Source organism: Danio rerio, chromosome 9 (assembly GCF_052040795.2).
Source record: "Danio rerio strain M-AB ecotype USA chromosome 9, GRCz13ab, whole genome shotgun sequence".
Taxonomy (NCBI): domain Eukaryota; kingdom Metazoa; phylum Chordata; class Actinopteri; order Cypriniformes; family Danionidae; genus Danio; species Danio rerio.
The window spans coordinates 49792501-49816703 of record NC_141029.1 but is presented as its reverse complement, the minus strand read 5'-3'; the positions used below and the strand labels follow the sequence as shown (position 1 = coordinate 49816703).

General features: G+C 35.1%; 2 protein-coding genes and 1 long non-coding RNA gene across 27 annotated transcripts in view; 2 read left to right on the top strand and 1 right to left on the bottom strand.

Annotated features, from left to right (window-relative positions):
- Window positions 1-24203, top strand: part of tns1b (tensin 1b) — a 479302-nt gene that overhangs the window by 38525 nt on the left and 416574 nt on the right. For 10 of the 24 annotated variants that reach the window (XM_087266589.1, XM_087266586.1, XM_087266588.1 and 7 more), the window contains exon 1: window positions 12324-12447. The exons of the other annotated variants lie outside the window; for them this stretch is intronic. In XM_087266589.1, the coding sequence (XP_087122715.1) occupies window positions 12367-12447 (81 nt within the window). In that variant the 5' untranslated portion in view covers window positions 12324-12366. Of the gene's footprint in view, window positions 1-12323; window positions 12448-24203 lie in introns of those variants that run through there. 24 annotated transcript variants of the gene reach the window in all.
- Window positions 1-24203, top strand: part of phgdh (phosphoglycerate dehydrogenase) — a 722740-nt gene that overhangs the window by 368867 nt on the left and 329670 nt on the right. The window lies entirely within an intron of this gene.
- Window positions 9712-16851, bottom strand: LOC147842433 (uncharacterized). Of its 2 annotated transcripts, XR_015500077.1 has the most exons (4): window positions 14000-16851; window positions 13585-13622; window positions 12636-13502; window positions 9712-12487 (listed from the first exon to the last, which is right to left on the bottom strand). It is a non-coding gene; the product is annotated as an uncharacterized LOC147842433 (long non-coding RNA). The 2 variants fall into 2 exon arrangements; XR_015500076.1 differs by lacking the exon at window positions 14000-16851 and having other exon boundaries at window positions 10180-12487; window positions 13585-13633.

Below are 24203 nucleotides of genomic sequence, written 5' to 3'. Positions count from 1 at the left end.
CTTTTCTCTATTCTTGTATGTAATTTGTTCGCAGCTTTTGACCATAGACTGTAAAATATATGGACGTAGTATCCGTGACGTCACCCATAGGTTTCTAAAGAGCGCAAAAGAAGCCACAAGCAGGCGAGGCCAACCGTCGCCATTTTGTTCGCGCGTCATCACACCCACGGCGGGATACCAAACAAGGGAAAAGAGGCGGAGAGTGAGCGGAGCTACAGACACCTGCTGACAGTTTGCTTGGACCAGGTTGACACACGTTACTTTGGGAGAACGCTTAATACTTTATCACCTGTGACTCGTTTGTATTCTGACCACTTGTGCTTGGTTGTACACTATATCCATAAAGTGTTTAGTCTTTTAAAAACACTGCTGTAATACATTGAGCCACTAAACATTGTTCTTATGACGTTTTTCAACAGGAGGAAAACGCAAATTACTTCCAAACACTTCAGATATAGTCTGTGTTAGTAAATGTAAGACTATTGATGAAATCCAGCATAACACTGTATGACAACGCTTCAGATGACTGTTCTAGAGCCTACAGCTAATCAATCCGTCAGATTCTGGAGTGCATTACAGCTCTAAATATAAATAAAAACGATAAATGATCTTAAATAAAACGCATACATGTATAGAGATGGTATATAAGTATATAACTTTACTCACATGTGAAACGGAGGCCACGTGAACGGTTTGTGAGCACAATAACGTGCACTCAGCATGACATTCCATCAAATAAGTGTAGGAAACAAGTCCAAAAGGCAGTTGAGTGTGTAAAGCCACATAAAACAACACAGAAATACGATAAATACGCCGAGTTCAGTGGCTAAAATGCAGGATTCAGCTGAGGTGACGCGACGGCGACCAACGAGACCTAGCTGTCACTCAAGTGGCCACGCCCTTAATTATTCAAACTAAATAAACTTAATATAATGGAAACGGATGAGTTCTAAAAAAATTCACCCCCCTCACAGGGTAATATTAGCTGTATTAACCAAAATCTTTTTTTTGTACCAGGCTGTAAACACCTTTTTTTCTGCTGTAAAGTTGGCCATTCTAACAGTGGGCTCAATTGAAAGTTGCTCTGTTTTGGAGCCAGGAGCGGCCAGGACTAGCAGAATTTCGGATGAATTGCAGTTTTAGTTACTTCCGTATTGGCTTCCTGAGAGAGAGCGGGAGGTTGCCGCTTGCTTTTGACGTGCTGTTTTACTATAGTTTATGACAGAAAGGTTCTCATTTGGCCATTTTCTTTAGATATATAGGCTTTTTTAAAAACCTTTAGGCATCTTAATGTAATGTCCATGGCGTGATGCATGCACTAGTTTTATATTTGATTATATTGGTTACGTGGCAGACATTGCGCTCTCTGGCTCTCGTTAACATGCTTAAATACCTGTGCTATATGACAATATGAAAGCTGTTTTAGTCCTCGTGTATGAGATTTTAGGTTTGGGACTCTGCTGAAGTCTGTTCTGAAAAGAAAGTGTCAGACTTGACGTCATTTGTTATGGGTTTTAATGACGCGTGACTCTCGTTGACAGGTGAAAATCTGATCTACCTGCTTACACTGCAGACACCAGAACACAGTATGGAAGACCGTTGGGGCCAAAACGTTTGCAACAAGCGCTATACATGTTATCATGCATTAACAGGCAACTATGCGTCAACACGTTGGTAATCACACGTTAACACGCAATTTACATGTTAACACGTTTTTTTTTTTTGACTTGTCTCATTTTTTAAAGCATTATCATTTAATAATTTCTCTAACCTGCTCATTTTAAAATGTATAATGTCATTTCACTCAGATCACAATAAATGTTTTGCAGTCTATGATCTGTAGCAGATATTTCGTGTTATGAAAGACCAGACATCTTCTGTAATGTTATGCTTGATGGCCTGGGACATTATAATGCTTTCAGCTGCTGAGATTTCTTTGAAAAAGGATTCCTGAGAAATCTGAATGATTTTTATTTGACAAGTGTGCGCTAAGACACAGTACATGTTTTGTGTTTTTTTTTAGGAGCACAGGATACATAAAGTACATACACACAAATTAACACAAGAACACAGAATGACAATTTAAAAAAGTGGAAATAAAATAAATGACAAAACATTTTGGTTATGTGTAAACGTGTTTGTTGCCTGCGTTTTGGCCCCAACGGCCTTCCATAACACCACAGATTCATGTAGTTTAGATTTCCACATATGAGCACGGACTGAATCTGATTTGAGTAAATCAGAATCCTAGTGATTTTTTTCCTGCTTACACGTACATGGGCCATATCCGATCTGTTCCATATGAGAGAAAAAAATGGAATTGGGTCATTTGAACAGAAATGCAGCCTTAGTGTTGGAACTAAAGAGCAGCTGAGTTTGACACCTGTGTTATAGAGAACATTATTTAGTGGCCACAAGGTGGAGTTGTTGCTCAAACAAGCACAATCACTTGTACTGTACGTTATGGTTAATATTGAGTGTGAGGTTTGTCACCTATACTGAGGCTGTAAAAATTATGAGAGATGAGAAGGCAAAAATTGTTTGATTTGTTTACCGAATATGGTTGATCTGCTTGTACTGTATGTTGATTTATTTTTGGTAATTTATTTTATTTATATTTATGCCTTATATTATATGCCTTATTATTTGAGTCACTGTGTGTTGAGTATTTCTCAGTCTGTGAAAGTTTATAGTGTAATTGAGTTTGGATGAAAATGTTTTGGAAATGCAAATTAAAAAAAAAATGTGACTAATACCTATTAATTTACTATTTATTACCATAAATTACTATACTCTAAATTACTATATGTTACTATTTATTACATGCTAATCAATACAATATATCGTTTTAGCATCGAAATTACAATGTGTGCATCTGTAATAGTCACTCCACTGTTTGAGCCTGAATTATAGTTGACGAGGAGCAACAGAACACATGGGATTTGTAGAGTCACTGCTAAGTTTACCCATAATAGTGTGAAAGTTTATCATTTGCTTGTGTTTTTAAAGCCTGAGACTGAGCATTCAAGAAAATGTATAAAGTTGAGCACAAAAAAGATGATGTTTGGAGGTGTAACAAAGCTTAATTGCATTTATTATTTATACAGGAATTTTTTTTTTCTTGTTTCTTGTTCAAATATCTACAAGCCTATTGTTTTTCACCAACTGACACATAATTTAGCTTGTTTTAAAGAAATAACTGTACATTTTGACTTATGGTGAAAACAAAATATTTTGACTTGATCAAAGAATTTGACATATTTTTTCTAGAAATATGACAAAGCAAATTGGATAGATTATTATTATTTTTTGCATTGGTACTCAATTTCTGTACCTGAAGAGATTCCCCAGAAATGTCAAATAGAGCTATTTAAACTGTCTTTTGGAACTGTAATCGCAATATTTATTGCAGAAAAATAAAATATCACTATATATTTATTTAAATTAAAACTTGCATAATTGCATGGCTAATGTTTTAACATTTTATTACTTATTATTATTATTATTATTATTATTATTATTATTATTATTATTATTATTATTATTATTATTATAACTACTACTACTACTATAACTATTATTATTATCAGTATTATGTAAATCATTATTTGCCTAAAACATGCATAATAATTATAATAATAAAATAATACAAGTAATAACAATGCAGTTATGCAAGATGTAATAATAATGTATTAATGAAATACTAATTATACTAATTATTTAATATTTTTAATAACATTATGATGATTACAATTGAATTCTTAATTACTAATCATATTTTAAAAATATAGAATTATTTGTTTCCAAATATTTATATTTTGTAAATTAATTATGTAATCTACTGGTAAAACATTGTAACCACAGTAATTGGTGGTTCATTGCACTGTGGCCACCTCTGAGAATTGTAATATGTATTTATTTATTCTAATTGGAAGAGCCACATCTGAAGATGTTATAAAATCTCTGCAATGCACGCATCTGTTGATCTGCATATCAGTGCAACATTTTTATTACTTGGTATCCATAACAGCTAATCCCAGCTTTGTTTTACATCCTTTAATAGTGAGTTTATCCTCATGCTGACTTGTTTGGTACACATCCACTCTCTATTTCCAAATTACTTCATGATTATTTGAACAAATGAGCAGTCATAACCACAGTGTTCATTCCTTTAAACCTTTCTTTATTGGACCACCGCAGTTTCTCCAGTGCTTAAATTGCCAACACAGACACAAAATCCTTAAATATTACTAACAAATATTTACACTCGCCCCACGTTTAGCCTCTCAGTTTCATGGAAAGAAAAATGTTATTCGACTTGGTGATTTACAGATAAATACACATTAATGTTGTTGCTTCTTCTCAAGTAATCTGCCGTTTGTGTTGACTGACAGTGCAGGCTGTTATTGTCTGTTTCCCACAGTGTGTGTGTGTGTGTGTGTTTGTTTTTCGTGTTTGTTTCTGTTTTGTTTTGGAAACTTTCACTTTCGTTTAACCTTTTAGGAGTGATTTCTGCCCAGCTTCAATTGTGGGACAGTAGAAACAGCAATGGTTTGTTTGGAATATTGATTTTTTAAAATTAAATTATGGATGAAATCAGTCAGTTAAAGGAGAGTTATGTTTTTAAATAATCATTAAGCTTATGGAAATTTATTATTAAGCTTACAACATCTTGTTGTTGTTGTTGTTGTTGTTGTTATGTTTAGCAGGTCAGCAGCAGGTTGCTTTTGTTGTCTGGCTGCACTGTTCCCTGTGGGTGAGGACAGTGTGTTTCCTGTGCTGTGTGTTTTCCTTATGCTTACAGTGTAGTCATGAACAGCTGACCGGCACCATAGAGATAGAGAGAGAGAAATCTTCTATTTATATCTTCCTCCGTTGGACTTTGTTATGTCTGACATGCGGACAGACACGGTTAGAAACACAAACATATTTGAAAAAAGCAAACACAAAACTTGCTTTTTTTTACTTAAAGAGCACCTATTTGACCCTTTTTTTTATTAAAGATTTTAGATGCGTATTTTTTGTCTCTATGATGTTTCTGTAAAGTATCAGCTCAAAACACCCATCAGATTATTTATTATACCTTTTCCAATATTGGAATTTTCTGCTCTGAACACAATGTAGCTGTTTTTGTTGCCTGCACCTTTAATGCAAATGAGCTGGTTCCCCCCACCCACCGTTCCCTGTCAGAGCCACAGAGATTGCACCGTATGGCTCTGATTTGTGTGTCCATCTTCTGCTGCATCAGATAAACAGGACAGTGAAGGAACATGAAGATCTCACGTAACATATTTTATCTAATGAAACTCTCCCAATGATTATTTGATGAATTTGTTGTGGAGTTAATTTGAGCCTTTCTGCAATGATGACTCAATGTCATTGCAAAGTTCATGCATGCACACAGCCTCCGCGTTTAACTTTGCACGGCAAATGTGACAGGATACAGTTTAATTTCCACTGCTGAATGCATATCCGTTATGTAAATGTACTAAATAAACCTGATTTATGTCTACAAACTGGGATTGAAGTGTCTTTTTATAATTGTTCTGACATGCAGCGGTGGTAATAAAGACGGTAATTCATTAACATGCGCCGTTTAAAAAACGTTTTAAACTTTTAAAACTCATTCTTGATCACAATTGATGATGATTGATGATCACAGAGAGCTGAACAGACCTTCGAATCCCAGTTTGAATGCCCCTTTGAATGCCACAGCCATGTCACCCTGCAGCCCAAGACCGGTTACTCACTGAAGCTAAGCAGGGCTGAGCCTGGTCAGTACGTGGATGGGAGACCACTAGGGAACTCTAGGTTGCTGTTGGACGCTACACTGTCAGTGGGCGCCGTCTTTCGGATGAGACGTTAAACCGAGGTCCTGACTCTCTGTGGTCATTTTCCATTCCAAGTGCCATGGCACTTCTCGTGAAAGAGTAGGGGTGTAACCCCGGTGTCCTGGCCAAAGTCCCTCTATCGGCCCTTACGATCATGGTCTCCCAATCATCCCCTTTCACTGCTCGATCACTGTCTCTCCACTCAACCAATAGCTGGTGTGTGGTGAGCGCACTGGCGCCATTGTCCTGTGGCAGCCGTCGCATCATCCAAGTGGATGCTGCACACTGGTGTTGGTGTAGAGACCACCCCTCATGATTGTAAAGCGCTTTGGGTGTATGGCCATACACAATAAATGCGCTATATCAATACACATTACATTACATTACATTACAGTTGCTATGAGCACGTCCAGTCTTGTTGATTTGATTATACGCATTACGGAGACATGTTAACACACGACTGTAAATCAATTCGTTGGGCGGGGAATCGCTCTCCTACGTCATGTTGTGGTGGGCATCAAAATGGGAGGGGTTTGGGTCCTATTTTAACATCAGGAAATAAAAAAAAGAGACTTATTGTGTTTATATCACCCCAATATAGAGCTGGGTGAGATGGCAAAATAAATGATCACAATCATTTTTTTCATATCTGTCGATATCGATAATTATCACGATAAATGTAAAATCTTCATATCTATCAATTTTATAAGATTTCTAGCAGGCCAATCCCTTTGTGCAGCTGATTTAACACAGTTTGTGAGATGTTTCTGCTGTCTGACAATATAAATAAAATAATAAGCAAAAGAACAATCTTAACTCAGCATTCACTGTTCAAGTTTTCAACCAAAGACATTACAAGTTATTGGATATTATTGTTCAACATCCGAAAGAAACATATGAAACAAGTTTGGAACAAGTAAAATGCGAGGTAATGGTCACAGAATTTTCAGTTTTTGATGAACTGTCCTTTTAATAGTGAGTATGGTGAATTTAGGGTGAAATATCCTTTATTTTATTTAGGGATGCTAACGATTACTTGATGATCTATTGATTGTTGATAACATTTAATCGACATTTTAACCTTATCAATGACTGATTAAGCATGGACATTTAAACGTTTAGTTATGCTTTGCGCTGTGAGACACATCCACGTATTACATCATCAATTGTGTGCAGTTTACCTTATGCTGTCACCCTCTTGACATGGCATATTGCGGGATGGATAGAACCCTGTTATGCGCAGATCTCTGTTATATTCACAGGTGTTTTAACCAATTTTATGTGACGGACTGATGCGAATATGGGCCTGTGCAGACTCATTTAATCAATCGCGCATTACGGCGAGATAAGTGGGGAACCTTTCCATTCACAACAAGCTTCTGAGCTCTCTGTACATCCTTTAGACCGACTTTATTCTTTAGAGGTAATCTAACAATACTATAAGTGCTGCGAATAGCCTGAAAAGACTGTCCAGCTCATGCTGCTCAAACCACCCTTTGTTAATGGATTAAAATGATACTGTGAAAACAGTTTGATGTATTGTTTTGGCGCTAAAGCATATAGCGAGCTTGTGTTAAAGCGCTTCACCTCAGATGTTATTCGTTCTTCTTGTTTTTACTGTAGACAACTTACTAATAAATATACATCCAAATTAAGATACACGTTATACAAAACGAAATTCGTTGCAAAAAGACATTGTCAAAGAATATATATATATATATATATATATATATATATATATATATATATATATATATATATATATATATATATATATATAAGGATTTAATTAATGATTAATGATTGTAAACGTCTGTCATATATTTGCTGCATTTTTAATATGTTATTATTTTAAAGATTATGTCTTGAGCATCTGATTTCTCCTCAGTGATTTTGTCTTTTAAATGTAAAAAGGCTGGTACTTTACTTTAAATATCTTAATATTAAAATGGAAACATAGGCTTGACAAAAAAAGATCCTATTAATGTCATAACAAATACTCTTAAAAAATGCAGCCTGTAGTTTACAGCAAGCATCAAGCGTTCATTGAGATGTGTTTGAGACTGTGTTGTCCTTCATATCTTTCGTTTGTCTTTTCGGGGTTTTTTTCTCGTAAGGCACGACTTTAGAAAATGATGACATGAGACTCTGCTGGGTAGTTGCGCTAGTTTACCAACGCTTGTTTGGGTTTGTAATTTCTTAGCATCTTCATAAGGGTGGTGTTGTTTTAAATGATGAAACAGGTGTGTGATGTTGCCTGCTTTTGATGACATGAGTCATCTGCACAGTTTGCAGTGCACGTTGCTCTAGACTGAAGTCTAGTGAAGTTTCTTGTCAACAATGTCTGTGACTCGGACCTTTTTTTTTTCCTTTTTTTTTTTTACTCCTTCAAGTTCAACAAACACTGTATGACTGCGTGCGGCCTCCGGAAGGGCAGGCTGCAAAATGCCTGCGCAGCGTTACGCATAGTGCGTTAATATTATCGAACAATTATCGAACTGTCATTATGGTTTTAGCGAAAGTTTTATATTATGATAAATTACTGAAATCGAATTATCGCCCAGCCCTACCCCAATATGACTGTGGACACACTATACCTACAAACAGTTCTGTCCAAACAGCGTACAAAAGATAATTTTTATCATAGATGCCCTTTAAGAGTATTGAGTGTGATTGACTGTATCAAGTGTAAAAGTGACATCAACTTGGCACCAACTTTTTGGAGACGGTGCTCACTGCAGAGCCATTTAAGCAGAGCTGAGCTCCAGCGAGGGGGCGCATGAGCTCTCGCTCCTCCTCCTATAAGCTGTTTTAATGCGTACACCAACCCCACCCCTAACCCTACCCCCAGTGACATCACTCGTAGAAGAAGTGCAAGAAAGGAGGAGCGAGAGCTCATGCTCCCCCTCGCTGGAGCTCAGCTCTGCCTAAATGGCTCTGCAGTGAGCACCACTTGACTTTTTGACTTTCTGCTGCTGTACTCTAATTGTTAATTGCCATTCTCTAATAGTTATTTTTTAAATGTTATGTCAAAGGTCCTGTGAAGTACTTTGAAATGTGCATTTTTATTTGATGTTTGGTGTAATCTCAACCGAAACACGAAGAGGGGGCGGGGCATATATAGCTGCTCCCTCATTTTATAAACAGCCAATAGGGCTTTGTTTTATCACAGCTCTGCAAATGAGAAGCGTCTGGAAGGGGGCGGAGCATGTCAGACACTAACAAGCATTTGATTGGTTATGATTTGATCAGAAACTGAAGTATGAGGTGATGTAAAAAAAATCGTTGATTCATTTAGGCAGAAGTGACTAACTACAAGCTTTACATGTTTATATCAGTTTTATATCTTCTAAGGTAAATTTTGTCGCTGTTTTAAAGCACACTAGCTTATAGATATCCTAAAAATTAACAATACTGATGCTAACACATAAAAAAAAACGTTATTTTAATTTCATGGGACTTTTAAGACACTTGTGAGACTCAGTTTAAGATTGTACTGTGTTCTGAAAAAAAAAATAAAATAAAAACAACATTGTTTTAGCTTGACAGTTCCAGCATAATGATCTGTACAGTTAGGTGTGTGTGTGTGTGTGCGCGCGCAGGAGCGAGATGTTCTTTCCTCAGGGCATCATGTCACACAGCTTTCGCCAAATGAAAACATTGGTTGACGCTCCGGGCGACGGTAAATCAAGCTCTTTTAATGGAGGACGCGCTCACAGAGTGTCCTGTCACAGCTCTGCCCTAAGACCTGTTATTTAATACCTGTCTGTGTGGAGAAAAGAACAGCCTCTTCCTCATATCTCTCCTCTATCTGTCTTTGTGTCACTTGACGCTGTATATTCACTTTAATTTAAGCCTAAAACACAACAGGAGATGACGGGGAGGTGTTTTTATTAAACAGGTCTCCTGCAGTTTTACAGTTTTGTTAAATCATTCTGGACACTGGTTAATGGGTGTTTGAAGTTGCCTGTTCAGTTCAAAAATACATTTAATTCCTAGACTGTGCTTATTAGGTGAAAAGTCCTAAATACTGATTGATAAAAAGAATGCATTTTCTGTTGATGTTGTTTTTTTCACCACAAGGGGCAAACAAATAGAAGAATTCAATCCAGGCTTATTCTGAAAGCGTACCACTATATACATTCCTGGAGAATTCCTTAAAAATAGAGGTAAAATAGCTTTCATTTTAAAAGTTGAGTTGATTTAAAAAAGAAAAAGAAGCCGAGCCGCCTGCTTAGCCGAGCCGCCAACTATTCCAGGATATGTTTTGCACAGCAGATGCCCTTCCAGCTGCAACCCAGTACTAGGAAACGCCCATACACTCACATTCACACACAAACAAAGTATTGCACATGTCTTTGGATTGTGGGGGAAACCGGAGAACTCGGTGGAAACCCAAACCAACATGGGGAGACCATGCAAACTCCACATAGAAATACAACCTTTTGTTGGTGCAATAGCCTAGTGGTTAGCACTTACTTACGGTGCAGTAGCACGTCAGGGCGTCCCGAGTTCAAATCCCGGCTCAAAGACACAAGCTCCTCATAGAAATACAGCCTTCTGTTGGTGCAAAAGCCTTCTGGTTAGCGCTTACATACGGTGCAGTAGCACGTCAGGGCGTCCCAGCTTCGAATCCCGGCTCAAGGACATTTCCCTACCGTTCACCCCCCCCCTCCCCCCAACTTCGCTTCCTGTCTCATTACTATCCTATCTAATAAAGGCAAAAAGGCCAAAAATAAATCTAAAGAAAAACCTCACTAGATTTCATTGCTGAATAATTTATATGTAATCTACTAATTAAATAATAACAGTAGTTGTATTTATAAAACAACATGGTTTAAAAATAAAGCACTGTTGCCTCACAGCATGAAGGTTGCTGGTTCGAGTCCCAGCTGGGTCAGTTGGCATTTTCTGTATGAAGTTTGCATGTTATCCCCGTTCTTCCCAATAAAGAAACTAAGCCGTAGGGCTATGCAATTAATAGAAAATCCGATTTCGATTTCAATTTTGGCTTCTAACGATTATGAAAAACTATTAATCGAGATAAACGATTATTCCATTATTTACCGCCCCCTTTCCAGTTGTAAACATTTGTTGCTCTTAAAAACGCAAACTAAACCGCATGCAGCACACACACAGTCAGAAGCATGCGGTCAGCATTCGGTCTCATTCGCACACCGAATTCCCTCACTGCTCTTGACTGGAGGACTTTTGTAGCTAAAGTGTTTTTCTTACAGTGAAGATGCTTAGAGCACAGTTTGTTTCATATTTTTATTCTATTGTATTTATTTCTCTTTCCTTTGCAGAGAGGAAAATAACTGCATATTTACAGTTCAAGTCAGAATTATTAGCTCTCCTGAAAATTAGCAACCCTTTTATCCCCATTTCTGTTTAATGGAAAGATTTTTTTTTTCAATACAAATCTAAACATAATAGTTTTAATAACTCATTTATAATAACTAGTTTCTTTTATCTTTGCTATGATGACAGCACATAATATTTGACTAGATATTTTTCAAAATACAAGCATTCAAATTCAAAGGCTTAATTAGGGTAATTAGGTAAGTTATTGTAGTAGTAGTTTCTTCTGCAGACAATGAAAATATATATTGCCTAAAGGGGCTAATAATATTGACCTTAAAATAGGTTTCAAAATATTTAAACCTGCTTTTATTCTAGCCGAAATAAAACAAATAAGCCTTTCTCCAGAAGAAAAAATATAATAGGAAATATTGTTTAAATTTTTTGCTCTGTAAAAAAAATGTGGGAAATATTTATTTAAAAAAAAATTCTCATGAGCGCTAATACTTTTGACTATAGTATATAGTAATCGTTTTGAATAATCATGATTACAATTATGACCAAAATAATCATGATTATGATTTTTCCCAAAATTGAGCAGCCCTACTAAGCCGAAGGAAATCGAACTAATAAATGAATGTTGTTTGTCTACATTTGTAAAACATCTTTCATAAAAATGGCGCTGTTATTGCTGTTGAAGTTCTGTGTGGATTTTGTAGCAAATAATACTTAGCGTTATAATTGTTAGCCTGATATAATACGCGTTGCTCCTCGCTCTCATTATTGAGCTGTGTTGTTGTGACAGCAGCTCATGATGTCTTACACACTTCAGCTTTTTGACCTCCTGCAGTCCAACACGCTCATTAGTTTCTGTTGTGTTGAACTTGTAAATAAGGCCTTCTATTCTCATAATGTCATGTCAGAGCTGCCGGCGGGGGTTTCTGCAAATCTCTGTCAATGATCTACATAGATGTTAAAACTCGTCTCTTTAACTGTAGCAAGGCTCCAGTTAAACTTTGACCTCTGAAAAAAGGCGTGAAGGAAAGAACAACAATGTTTAGGTCACTGCGTGTTGGAGAATCCCACAGAAAAAACGTGTGTGCAAGTTTGCATGCGTTTCCTTTCCATGGTTAACAATGCAGCTCAGGAAATATGTCAGAACAAAGGCCAGACATCCAGGCTCTTGTTGTCAGTGTGTGGTGGGATTCGGTTGTATGCAGGAGCCTGACTGTATATGCTTGAGTCCAGTTCTTCTTTGGGATTAAATATTCGGGGGCTAACAAGACGAGTCGGTGAGATGATGTCCGGCTGGACGGTGAGTTTGCTTGTTGACTTCTTAAATTCTCTAAGGTACACTGAAATAAAATGGTTCATTGCATCTGGTAATTTTTTTTAAGGTAAGTGGTTGTAAAGAATTTGAATGGCCTAAATTTAATTGAGCTGAATTCAGCTCAACTTTATTTGTTTGTTTATATTCAGTCCATATAAATTGTTTGCAACCACTTATCTTAAAAACTTTTAGTATATATATTTAATCATTAATCTAATCAAATCGAAATCCATTCAATCATTTGCTTTTTAGTGAACCCACAGGACTTTGTGGAATATAATGGGATTTTAAAAAAGGTCTATTCCGGAAATTGAAAGTCAGTTAATTGTATATAAGTAATGGAGTATTATGGATTTTTCACTGCAAAAAATGCTTTGCTTATTTATAAGATTTTATGTAAATATTGTTAAATCAAGATGATTTTGTGAGACTAGCAAAAATATTAGCAAAAATAATATTACACTGTAAACAATCAACTTTGTCAAATGAAATGAGTGTCGTTAACTCAAAATTGACTGAAAGTTAATTCTACTCATTTAAAAATGAGTTTTGAACTCCATTAATGGAGTTTTTGAACTCTATTAAGTTGAAGGTAAAGAGTTAATTAAATACCTCATTACTTCAACTTAAATGGAGTAAGTTCACAGTACTCATATAGATTCCTTTTTTAACTCAAATAGTTTATAACAATCGGTTTCCTCAAATGGTTTGAGTTGCCTTAACTTATTGGGTTTTACAGTACTCATTTGGTTTAAGTTCTCTTCATTTATTGTTTTTTTTTTGCTCACATTGCTTCGTTTACTCAAATAGATTAAGTTTACAGTAGGATTAGTTTTTGAAGTTAAATGGTTTGAGTTACTTTACCTTTTTTGGTTTTACAGTGTAGGATTACGATTATTTCATTTTAAGGAAAAACTTACTTAATTTTGACTCGTTATTTCTGAAAACAAGACAATATGTTTTGCTTAAGAAAATAGTTTAGTAAATGCTTCTTGATTTAACATTTTTTAGATATTTGGACTAGAAAAAAAACAAAAACTCTAAGTAAGAAAAGTTTTTCTTTGGAGTGTGGATTTTTAAAAGGTCTATTACAGAAATTGAAAGTCAGGGAATTGTATATGCATTTTCTGCCAAAGTGATGGAATATCATGGATTTTTCACTGCAAAAAAGGGTCTCACTTTTTATTAAGTGTCCTTAACTACTATGTACTTGTATCAACAAATAAATACAATGTACTTACTGTGTTCAAAATGTATTTTTGTACACTTGTGGTGCTCTTAAGTTGGGATAGGGATTGGGTTATGAACAGGCTTGGTGGTATGGGTAGGTTTAAGGGTGGGTTAAGGTGTAAGGGATGGTCAGCAGTGTATTTACAAATGTAGTTACAGAAGTTAATTACATGTGTAGTTACATACAGGTATTTATTCAAGTATAAGTAAATACATGTATTTACACAATAAGTACATTGTAACAAACTATTAATTCTTGTGTAAGTACATATTAGTTAAGGCCACTTAATACTGTATAAAGTGGGACCCAAAAAAGTTCTTCGCTTGCTTTGTGTTTTTTTTTTTTTTATGCCATTACTTGGACAAAAAAAATATGTACAATTCTCTGATTCTAAAAATCCACACTGAAAAAATGCTTTTCTTCCTTAGAGTTTTTGTTTTGTTCCTGGTCCAAATATCTAAAAGTTTTTAAATCAAGAAGCATTTTTCTGGACAAGTAAAAATTATACATATATAATGTGTGAAATGATGTGTCAATATTAAGCATGTTTTTTTCCCCTTAAAACAAGCTAAATAATATGTGCCCATGGGCAAGTAAAATGATTTTAAAAAAGATTGATTGCTACCACAATAGCAGAATATTTAGCTTGTTTATGCAAAAAGTCACTTAATTTGCAAGTATGTAAATATTTTTAAATCAATAAGCATTTTCTGGTCAAGGAAAGAAATATTTTTTGTTTTCAGTAATAATCTGTCAAATGTGAGTTTTTCCAAGCTAAATAATTGTAATTTTGCTTTGAAATTAGATAGTTTTGCATATTTTAAGAAGTAAGTCACTTAATTTTGATTTTTAATTTCTGAAAACAAGACAACATGTTTAGCTTATGTAGAAAATGCTCCTTAATTTAAGAATTTTTAGACATTAACGCTACAGAAACGAGACAAAGAATTCTTAGTAAGAAAAGCATTTATTTTTTGCAATTTTTTTTTGTTTTTCCATTCTATTTTATAAATTAAAAGCCAGGGAGTTATTTATATATTTTTTATCCAAGTAATGAAAAATCATGTTTTTTTGTTTGAGTTTTAAATATTAACTTGCGTTTATCAAATAGTCCTTTTTTCTATAGCTTGTGTTCTTAGCATGTCGTTTTATATTTTGCCATACTAGGCTATTTCTTATTGCCATTTTATTTCCTGCTTGTCAAGCGGCAGTCACTTCTCTCTTCATCACACTTAAAGGAACAGTCTAATAATGAAAGTACTGTGGCTGTTTTTTGTTTGTTCACGGCTCAACACAAAAGCTGTTTTTTTTTTCCGTTTTTTTCTATTTATCGCAGATTCTGGAAATTCAGCTTTTAGTCAGTGAAATTTATGGAAAATTTAATTTAATTTAAATTTTTGGCTTAAAGTGGGAACCCTTTTTCTATACTGGGGGCATGGAGTCTTGCAGACATTAAGGGATAGTTTTTTTTTGAAAATTTATTCTCTCCAAGAAGTAGTTCCAATCCAAGCATTTTAAAAAATTTTAAAAATCGGTAGCTGTTGACTTCCATCTTAGAGAAAAATATATACCATCGAAGTCAGTAGATACTGGTTTCCAGTGTTCTTCAGAGTATCTTGTTTTGTTTTTACCAAAAGAAAGAAACTGATAAAGGTCTGTAATTGTTGGTAGAATTTTCCTTTTTGGATGAACTGTCCCTTTAAGATTGTAAGAATTGAAGTCAAGTTCTGTAAAAGTTCTGTAAAATATAACCTATACACATACAGTACATCACTATGATTGAATTATATAAAATTAGTAAAATTAGTATTTTTCTTAATCGTATTTAAAAAAAAATATATGGAGATTAAGCGAGTGTAGAAAATACTGTATTTGACCAAACTTTTTGACCACATTGTAGTCTAAAGTGAATGTATTGATAAAGACTGGGGGGAAATTTATTTTGATACATGCAATTGATGGCCAAAGGATTAGCTCTCCTCTAAAAGTTTCTGTTCTTAAAAAAAAAATCCCAATTGATGTTTAATTGAAAAAAGAAAATCTCCACAATATTTAAATATCTTTAGCTCACTTCAGATTTAGTTTTTCAGATTTTTTAACTTGCTAGTAACTTGCTAGAATAAATAAAATTATAAAAGTAAAATAATTAAACCATCATGTGCTGTCATCATTGAAAAGACAAAAGAAATGTGTCATTAAAAATAAGTTATTACAACTATTATGTTTTAAAATGTGTTGAAAATATTGTCTCTACATTAAACAAAATTTGGGAAATATTTAAAAAATGATTTAAACATTTTGTCTTTGACTGTATGAGCAAAATAATATATTAAAACAGAAACTTTTTATTTTCTATTTCTGCAGTTTAGAAAGCTTCGTGTTAATGGATTATTTCATAACAAAAAATTTGGCTGTAATAATACACAACCCATGGGTAAATCTCATTCCCTCTGGCTGTGTTTTTCACTCAGACTCTGGATCTGGTAGGAAAAACAAAACACAAAGTGTAGCCGAAACGACGGCATGTCCTGACCCGTCAGTGAGGTTTTGCTATGGGACAGAGATCCAGTGAACCATAAACTAGTGACGTGTTTCTGTTTACTAAAGTGGCCAAAAGCCTTCAATCATTGTTTACTTCTCATTTGTCTGGAGAGGATGAGCTTTTCTTAGTTTTCCTGTAGTTTCTAAATGTGTTTGTTAGCGGATGGGCTGAATCTGGTGACAGATCATTCGAGATTAAAAAGGTCAAGTTACTAAAAATAAAGTTCTGGCTGTTTTGCTGTGAAAATATACAAACATTAACAGTGTAATGATGTGCACTTTTTTGTGAAGCTCCTTTGGAATGATAGTTACTTTGAAAAGTGCCATACAGCATGCCTGTAGCTAGCCTGGTAAAAGGGGTGGGGTTTTTATTTAAAAAGTGGACCTTTTAGCAGTTATTTGCTTCATTTTTTTATTTATAAGATCAAAATACTGCATTTTAGTGACATTTAAGCCCTACATTTTTAGTCATATCTTGTTGGATGGTGATCATAACAACACTTTTTGACGTACCAAAAACATTTCCTAAAAATTTAGAATAAAGGCAAACTTTGCAAGGCAAACTTTATTTATGGAGCACAATTTTACAAAACTGTAGTTGATCCAAAGTGCTTTACAATAAAACAAAAATATTTAATAAATGAAATCAAAAACAAAACTTGTATTAAAAATATAAGCAAAAAAAACGTATGTTTACTCCCTTGCCTTTGAGTGATGCATGCATGTTATTTCATATCTGTATTTTAGTTATTACACACACACACACACACACATATATATATATATGTATATATATATATATATATCTGTATATCTCTGTATATGTATATATATATATATATATATATATATATATATATATATATATATATATATATATATATATATATATATCTGTATTTTAGTTATTACACACACACACACACATATATATGTATATATATATATATATATATATATATATATATATATATATATATATATATATATATATATATATATATATATATATATATATATATATATATATATATATATATGTGCCTATGGGCGCACAAATGAGCGCTAATGCATTTGCTATTTAAACAGCGTAGCGCAACGCCTCAAAACGACTCTTGCGCCAAGCTGAAACCTCCAAAAGACTATTGCGCCGCATCTTGCGCCACACTGCGCCGGGTGTATGATAGGACCCTAAGTGTTCTTTGGAGGAATTTACTTGCATTGTGATGATGTGATATTATATTTTCATTCTGGCATTATATTATGAGTGGACTAAAATGCTCTAAAATGACACTAATATTGTTTATTGCATATAATATTGTATATTGCAATATATGTTGGTGCAATATGTCTTTCAACATAAAAAAGACATCGTGACAGGCCTACAAAAACTACAAATCTCTGTACTTTATGTAATAGAAACATGAGAGAAGCAAAGAGAGGAACTGTAAGGTCCCCCCAGTTGGCCCACTGCCGGTGTCCACTGGTGGATGAAGGTTTAATGCCTGTTCGGTCTTTCCAGTGCACAATGTTGATTTATATTAAACTTAACTCATATCTGACTCCAAGTTTAATATGTGGTGGTTTAGAATATTAATATATTTATCTTCGTTTTATCTGACTCCAATCATAAAACATTAAGAAGATTATATCAATATGTAATTTAGATAAATGTTTGAACCTTTTGTCTTCACTAGTAACTATTACATCCGTTCATTCGGGTGCTCTTGTCGCTCAGAGAAATCGCCTCGGCCGAAGGCGTCCCTCACGGTCACACTCCGGTCAGTCTTGAATATTAAACAGAGGTAATTGACTAATACTTTAGATGGCCGCTACCAGCGCGCTCGCTCTGAAATACTTTGGGTTAGTCCCGCTTAGGTGTACACCCTTGAGTTAAGACAATCATCATTTCTAATTAGAGGTTAGGGCATTAATATAAATGTACCCGACTAAAAGACTCTATAGTAACTTTGGTTTTCACCAAGCCCATGATTTCCCATATGAACTTAATTTAGAATAATATTATATTCAAACAAAGGTCGCGTACCCAATCTAGGTTAGTCGTGCAACAACTTGTTGACCTAGACGGAAGTTAACACCCTTTCCACCTAAGTACACTTGAATCAATTTCAAGAGTCAGTCGGATCCCTAAAACACAATTAGTGTGCCCAATGCTCCATCTCAACTGGATTTTAGTCCGTCTACTGACCTGACGCAAGACATGCGGAAACAAGGATACAGCGTAATCTACTTGAATTAATAATTACAGAGTGAGCAAAATATGGTCAAACATTACAATTTATTAGTCAGGTAAATGTATTATGCCAATTCAATCAGTCAATTCATAAATGATCAATACAAAACATCAAATTATCAGAGATAAATCCAAGATGAAAAGATGCATTCCTGACTTCAAAAATATACATAACATGGAGCAGGCCATGTTATGGGCTGATCTGGTTAGGCAGAATCGCCCTGAGCCTTTCTCAAACCTTACCTTAAATAATCCAAGAATTCCCTCAAGGAAGGGGGTGTGTGTATAACAAAAGGCATTCACATTTAGTGCTGCCTGTGGAAAAGTCACACCCTTCACAGTGGTTCAAAAGATGCCTGAAGTTATATATTTATTGTTTTGATTATGTCTATTTCTGAGAGAATGAGACCATTGTACCAGTCGCACTGAGACATTTCAAATGATATCAAACATGATAGTTAAAGTCAGTTTGGTTATTCTAGAACATTCAAACATTGAAATGACCATATGTGTGAGATGGGGTGGATGAAGCAGAGTTTCAGCAGACTCAGATGCAAATGCAGCAGGAACTGGTTTTTCCTGCATTCCCACCTGCTGGGTTGTGGAGTCAATTGGCCCTGTTTTCAGCTCATGTTTTGAATTGTCAAAGACATCAAAAATATTTGTAATATTTCAATTCTTACAGGAACATAAGTGTTTGTATCTATCATTTAAAACTGTATATTAAGTTTTGTTAAAACACCTTTAAAATGAGCATTAGAAGAGTCATGCTAAAGTATGTTTGCAAATATGGTCAATCAGCTTTATAGGCCTACTGAATTGCACTGCGTTAATGTATTGCATACAATCACAGAGCTTTCATTACAGTATAAAGCTAAGTGTTTTAATAGGAGCTCTTTAACTCTGTGTGATGGTAAGTGAGCTAGAGTTGCTCATCAGCAGCAGTGATATGATTCAGTGTGAATCAGAGGATCATTGTGTGTGGAGGTTATGGTGGGACAGCTTTAACTGTGGCCTGTGGCGGTGTGTTGCTGCTGTGTTTCAGAGAGGACAGTAATGAGATTAACTTCTCTTGCATAAAACACTCCGCTGGCAGCCTGAGGACAGACACCACAGTTATAAATACAGTAGAGGCAGAATATAGAACACAGTATTTATATATACAGTACAACTTATCAGAATAAAGCAAACACCATGCCGTAAATGTGTTTATACAACAGTTCTGTCTGGTTCTCGATTTTGATTGGCTGATAGCCGTGCGATATTCTGCAATATCAGAACTCGTACAGCCTCCTCACCTTTCTGTATTACTCCACCAACGTATAGAGTGGCAGCAGATCTATAAACTCACTACAGTTTACCAAATATTGTAGCTGTTTTGCAACATAATGTACTTTTGAGGGTTTTTTTTTTTTAGGTGGGAATGTAGTTATTTAGATGTCAGTCATTTTTTTATTTATAAGGATAGTGTCTATTTTAAATATATATATAAATCTCTATCAGCCTGTCATTGAGCAGAGCAAAGATGGTTGATGTTGTCCATCCACAAGATGGTGACAAAGACCACATAATAAGCCATTATAGGAGAAAAACTCGTATATTCTAATTACAGCTGATTAAATCATTACAAAACTGGTAGGTGACTTTCTAAGTCGATCTCTCTCTTTTGTATGCTGTAGTGCTGTATTTATACTATAGTAATTGTAGTGTATTGAGGTTGAAATGGGACTCTATTTTGAGTTGTCTGGTCTGTATATCCCTGAGTTACTTTTTGGTTTTGGTTTCTCCTGTGTTTGTTACTGCAGACTAGTTCAGTAAAAAGAGAGAAAGAAGAAATTGCTGCATATGTTTAGCATTTTTCCTTATCCCAAACACAACAGTAATATGATAGTGTTTGCGTTGGCTTTTTGGGGGTCAATTATTGTGATATCCCGATTGCAACAGAGAAATACTTTAGACTGTAATACTTTAGTGAGATATTTCTGTAGACTGATGGCATATCATGCTGTTCAGCCGTATAATCTTAAAATGTGAGAAAAATCAGCTGTTTTGTCATCACTTTAGACATTACGCTAGAGAATCATTCAAATACTAGCTCTAAAGTGATGTTAGTGAATGAGCAGTGGTTTCTGCTGTTCTGACGTCAGTTGCAGATGTGAATGAATGTCGGAAGAAAGTAGTTCCTCATACAAAAGGATTTTGAGAGTATGTTAGGGCTATTCAATTAGTTTGTCATGGGGGCCAGATCATCTAACATATCTTTTGTTTATACTGAAAGCTATGCACAGCTCTTTTATAAATAAATAAAGGCTATTACTAATAAATAACCAATTACAATTGTCCTCAGTTTGCATGTCTAGCATTTTGTAAACAAGCTTTTATTTAGGTTTATTTTGTTTTAATCAGTATTAATTAAAGTTTTACTATTTTTATATTTTCTGATTAACATGTTTTTAAACTTGATAGCCATTTTGATAACATTTCACAACATTTTTGTTTAGCTTTTATTATATTTCAGCTTTTGAATTTGTGTCATTTTAATTCAATTGCATCTTAATGTCATCTTAATTTATATAACTAAATTCCTAAATGACTATAAAATTAGGGCTGGTCAATACAAAAATATAAAAAATAAAATCCCGATATAATGTTAGCATTCGGTATCGATAATTATTTAATACTTTTTAATCAATCCATTTAGAAATATATTTGCATTTTTTATTTAAGCCCTTTATTTTAATTTACAAACATTACTAAGGGAAATAGTTTTAGTTGTCAAAAACAATAAAAAATAGCTCATCTTTTCAGTCTTATAATAAAATAAACATAAGTGTTAAAGAAACTCTTAAACTTGATAAATAAAATGTTGTGTGCAATGGTAAAGTGTAAAAACTGAACAAGCCATCACTTCATCTCCGTGTAGTTGGCACCCCATAAAAACAAATAATCCCCAAAATTATGCCATTCGTTTGTGCTATGTTTGTGCCAATTTGTGCAGCAAAAACGAACGTTCGTGCTGGTTTGGGGTCTGAGATATTAAGCTTTTTTTTTTTTGACTGTGTGACGTCACTTACCACCCCATGTTGCTCAAACGACTTCAAATCAACACAGGTCGTTTGTGCTCGATTTTTGCTGGTTTGTGCCATTAAAACAAACACTGTATCTGTTTTCCTTGTTTAGATAGATCAAAATATTTCGGTAGCCAAGACATCACTCTCCACCCCATTTCCTCTAAATCGCATCAAACTGGTGCCATTCATTTGTGCCCAATTTGTGCTGGTTTGTGCCGTTAAAGCAAAAACTTTGTCTATTTTTGTTGTTTAGGTTATAGCAAAACTTGTGCTGGTTTGTGGCGTTAAAATAAACACTGTATCGATGTTGTTTAGATATTGCCTTATCCAATATTTTGGGATTGTGACGTCACTCTCCATCCCAGATTTTCTAAATCGCACAAAACTGAAGTCATTCCTTTGTGCTGAATTGGTGCCATTAAAATAACCACTGTATCTATTTTTATTGTTTAGATAACCAAAATATTTTAGGAGTCGTGACGTCACTCTCCAACTCAACTAAACTGCACAAAACTGGAGTCATTTGCTTCTACTGGATTTGTGCTGGTTTGTGCCGTTAAAATAAACACTGCCTCTATCTTTAGTGATCAGATATAGATCAAAACACTTCAGGAGCCGTGATGTCACTCTCCACCCCAGATTTTCTAAATCGCACAAAACTGGTGTTATTCCCTTGTGCTTGATTTGTGCTGGAAATTTTTTCTTGCATTGAAATGATGAAAACAGATACAGTGTTTGTCTTAATGGCACAAAACCAGCACAAATCGAGCACAAACGACCTGTGCTGATTTGAAGTCGTTTGAGCAACATGGGGTGGTAAGTGATGTCATACAGTCCAAAAAATAATGCTTAATATCTCAGACCTCAAACCAGCACAAATGTTCGTTTTTGCGGCACAAATAAGCACAAACGTAGCACAGACGAATGCCGTAGTTTTGGGGATTATTTGTCTTTATGGTGTGCCAGTTTCATGGAGGTCATCACTCCCTATTTGCGTTCAGCAGACACATAACTAATAGCCTCTTATACTGAAACTGCATACCAAACTTTTTTTTATCATTATTGACTGTTGTTCGGTCAATAAAAACAGATATTGTTTTATCGGCCCAGTCCTATATAAATTACAAAGTGAATTGTAAATGAGGAGTTATTTTACCGTTCACCATCTTTAAAAGAGTAAAATGCTGCTGTAGCAATCAAATATTATGTCTATTTGTTTAATATTTGAACATTAAATCTTGTAAATTGACGTGTGTGTTTTTGTGTTTGTTTGTGTGTGTGTTTGTGTGTGTATGTGTGTGTGTGCGCGTGTGTGTGCGCGTGCGCGTGTGTGTGTGCGTGTGTGTGTGCGTGTGTGTGTGCGTGTGTGTGTGCGTGTGTGTGTGCGTGTGTGTGTGCGTGTGTGTGTGCGTGTGTGTGTGTGTGTGCGTGTGCGTGTGTGTGTGTGTGTGTGTGTGTGTGTGTGTGTGTGTGTGTGTTTGAGTGCGTTCCCACAGTCTCTCTGCTGATCCTCCATTCAGTTTCATCCTGAATAAACTCACTTTCAGACACTGCCGCTAAATATCCTGAGTGAAGACACTTCAAGAGGATATTCTTGCCTGTTTTCCTCCTCTTTTGCCTATTCTTTCCCTCCTTTCCCCTCCTTTGTGTCCTTTTTAAAGGCACACACAGAAATGTTCAATTTCCTGACAAAGGGAGCCCAATTAAAGCTTGATTGTGGTCCGGGACGCTCCGGCTGATCCCGTTCCTCCTCCTCCTGTTTTCTTTTCTCTTTCTCTCCTTCAGTCTGAATGTGTTCACTGCTGATAAATGAGGATTTGCTTCATATAAGCTGTTTTAACTTCATCTGCATGTGAGGATGATATGTATGCTCATTAGGCTGATTAGCAAAAGTAGTTCCCTCTTGCAGATTTTTTTTTAATTCACTGAATAAAGCATTTTATTGTTGTGTTTTGTGTGTTTAAATGCCAATCTCTCTTTCATTCATTAATTTTCTTTCAGCTTATTTATCAGGGGTCACCACAGTGACAGTTTAGGACAGTAAAGTACATATATAAAAGGATTTTGGAGGAGAAATAAGTGAGTTCAATTAAAATAGGAGAGTAAATACCCTGACAGATTAAATAAGTATACTTAAACAAGAGGTACAGTATATGCTATATGTACTATTCATTCATTCATTCATTCATTCATTCATTCATTTTCCTTGAGCCTAGTGCCTTATTTATCAGGGGTCGCCACAGTGGAATGAACCGCCAAATTATCTAGCATATGTTTTACGCAGCGGATGCCCTTACAGCCGCAACCCAGCACTGGGAAACATCTACACATACTAATTAACACACATACACTATGGGGAATTTAATTTATTCAATTCACCTAGCACATGTGTTTGGACTGTGGGGGAAACTGGAGCACCTGGAGGAAACCCACACGGGGAGAACATGCAAACTCCACACAGAAATGCCAAATTACCCAGCTGGGACTCTAACTATTGATTCTTTCTGTGAGGTGATGGTGCTAACCACGGATCAACAATGCCTCCCACCTATCTGTCTTTTATGATGCATAATAATATGAAAGAAAAAATATATGCCAGAATTTTATCTACAATTTTATTTTATTAAAAAGTTTATTGACAATA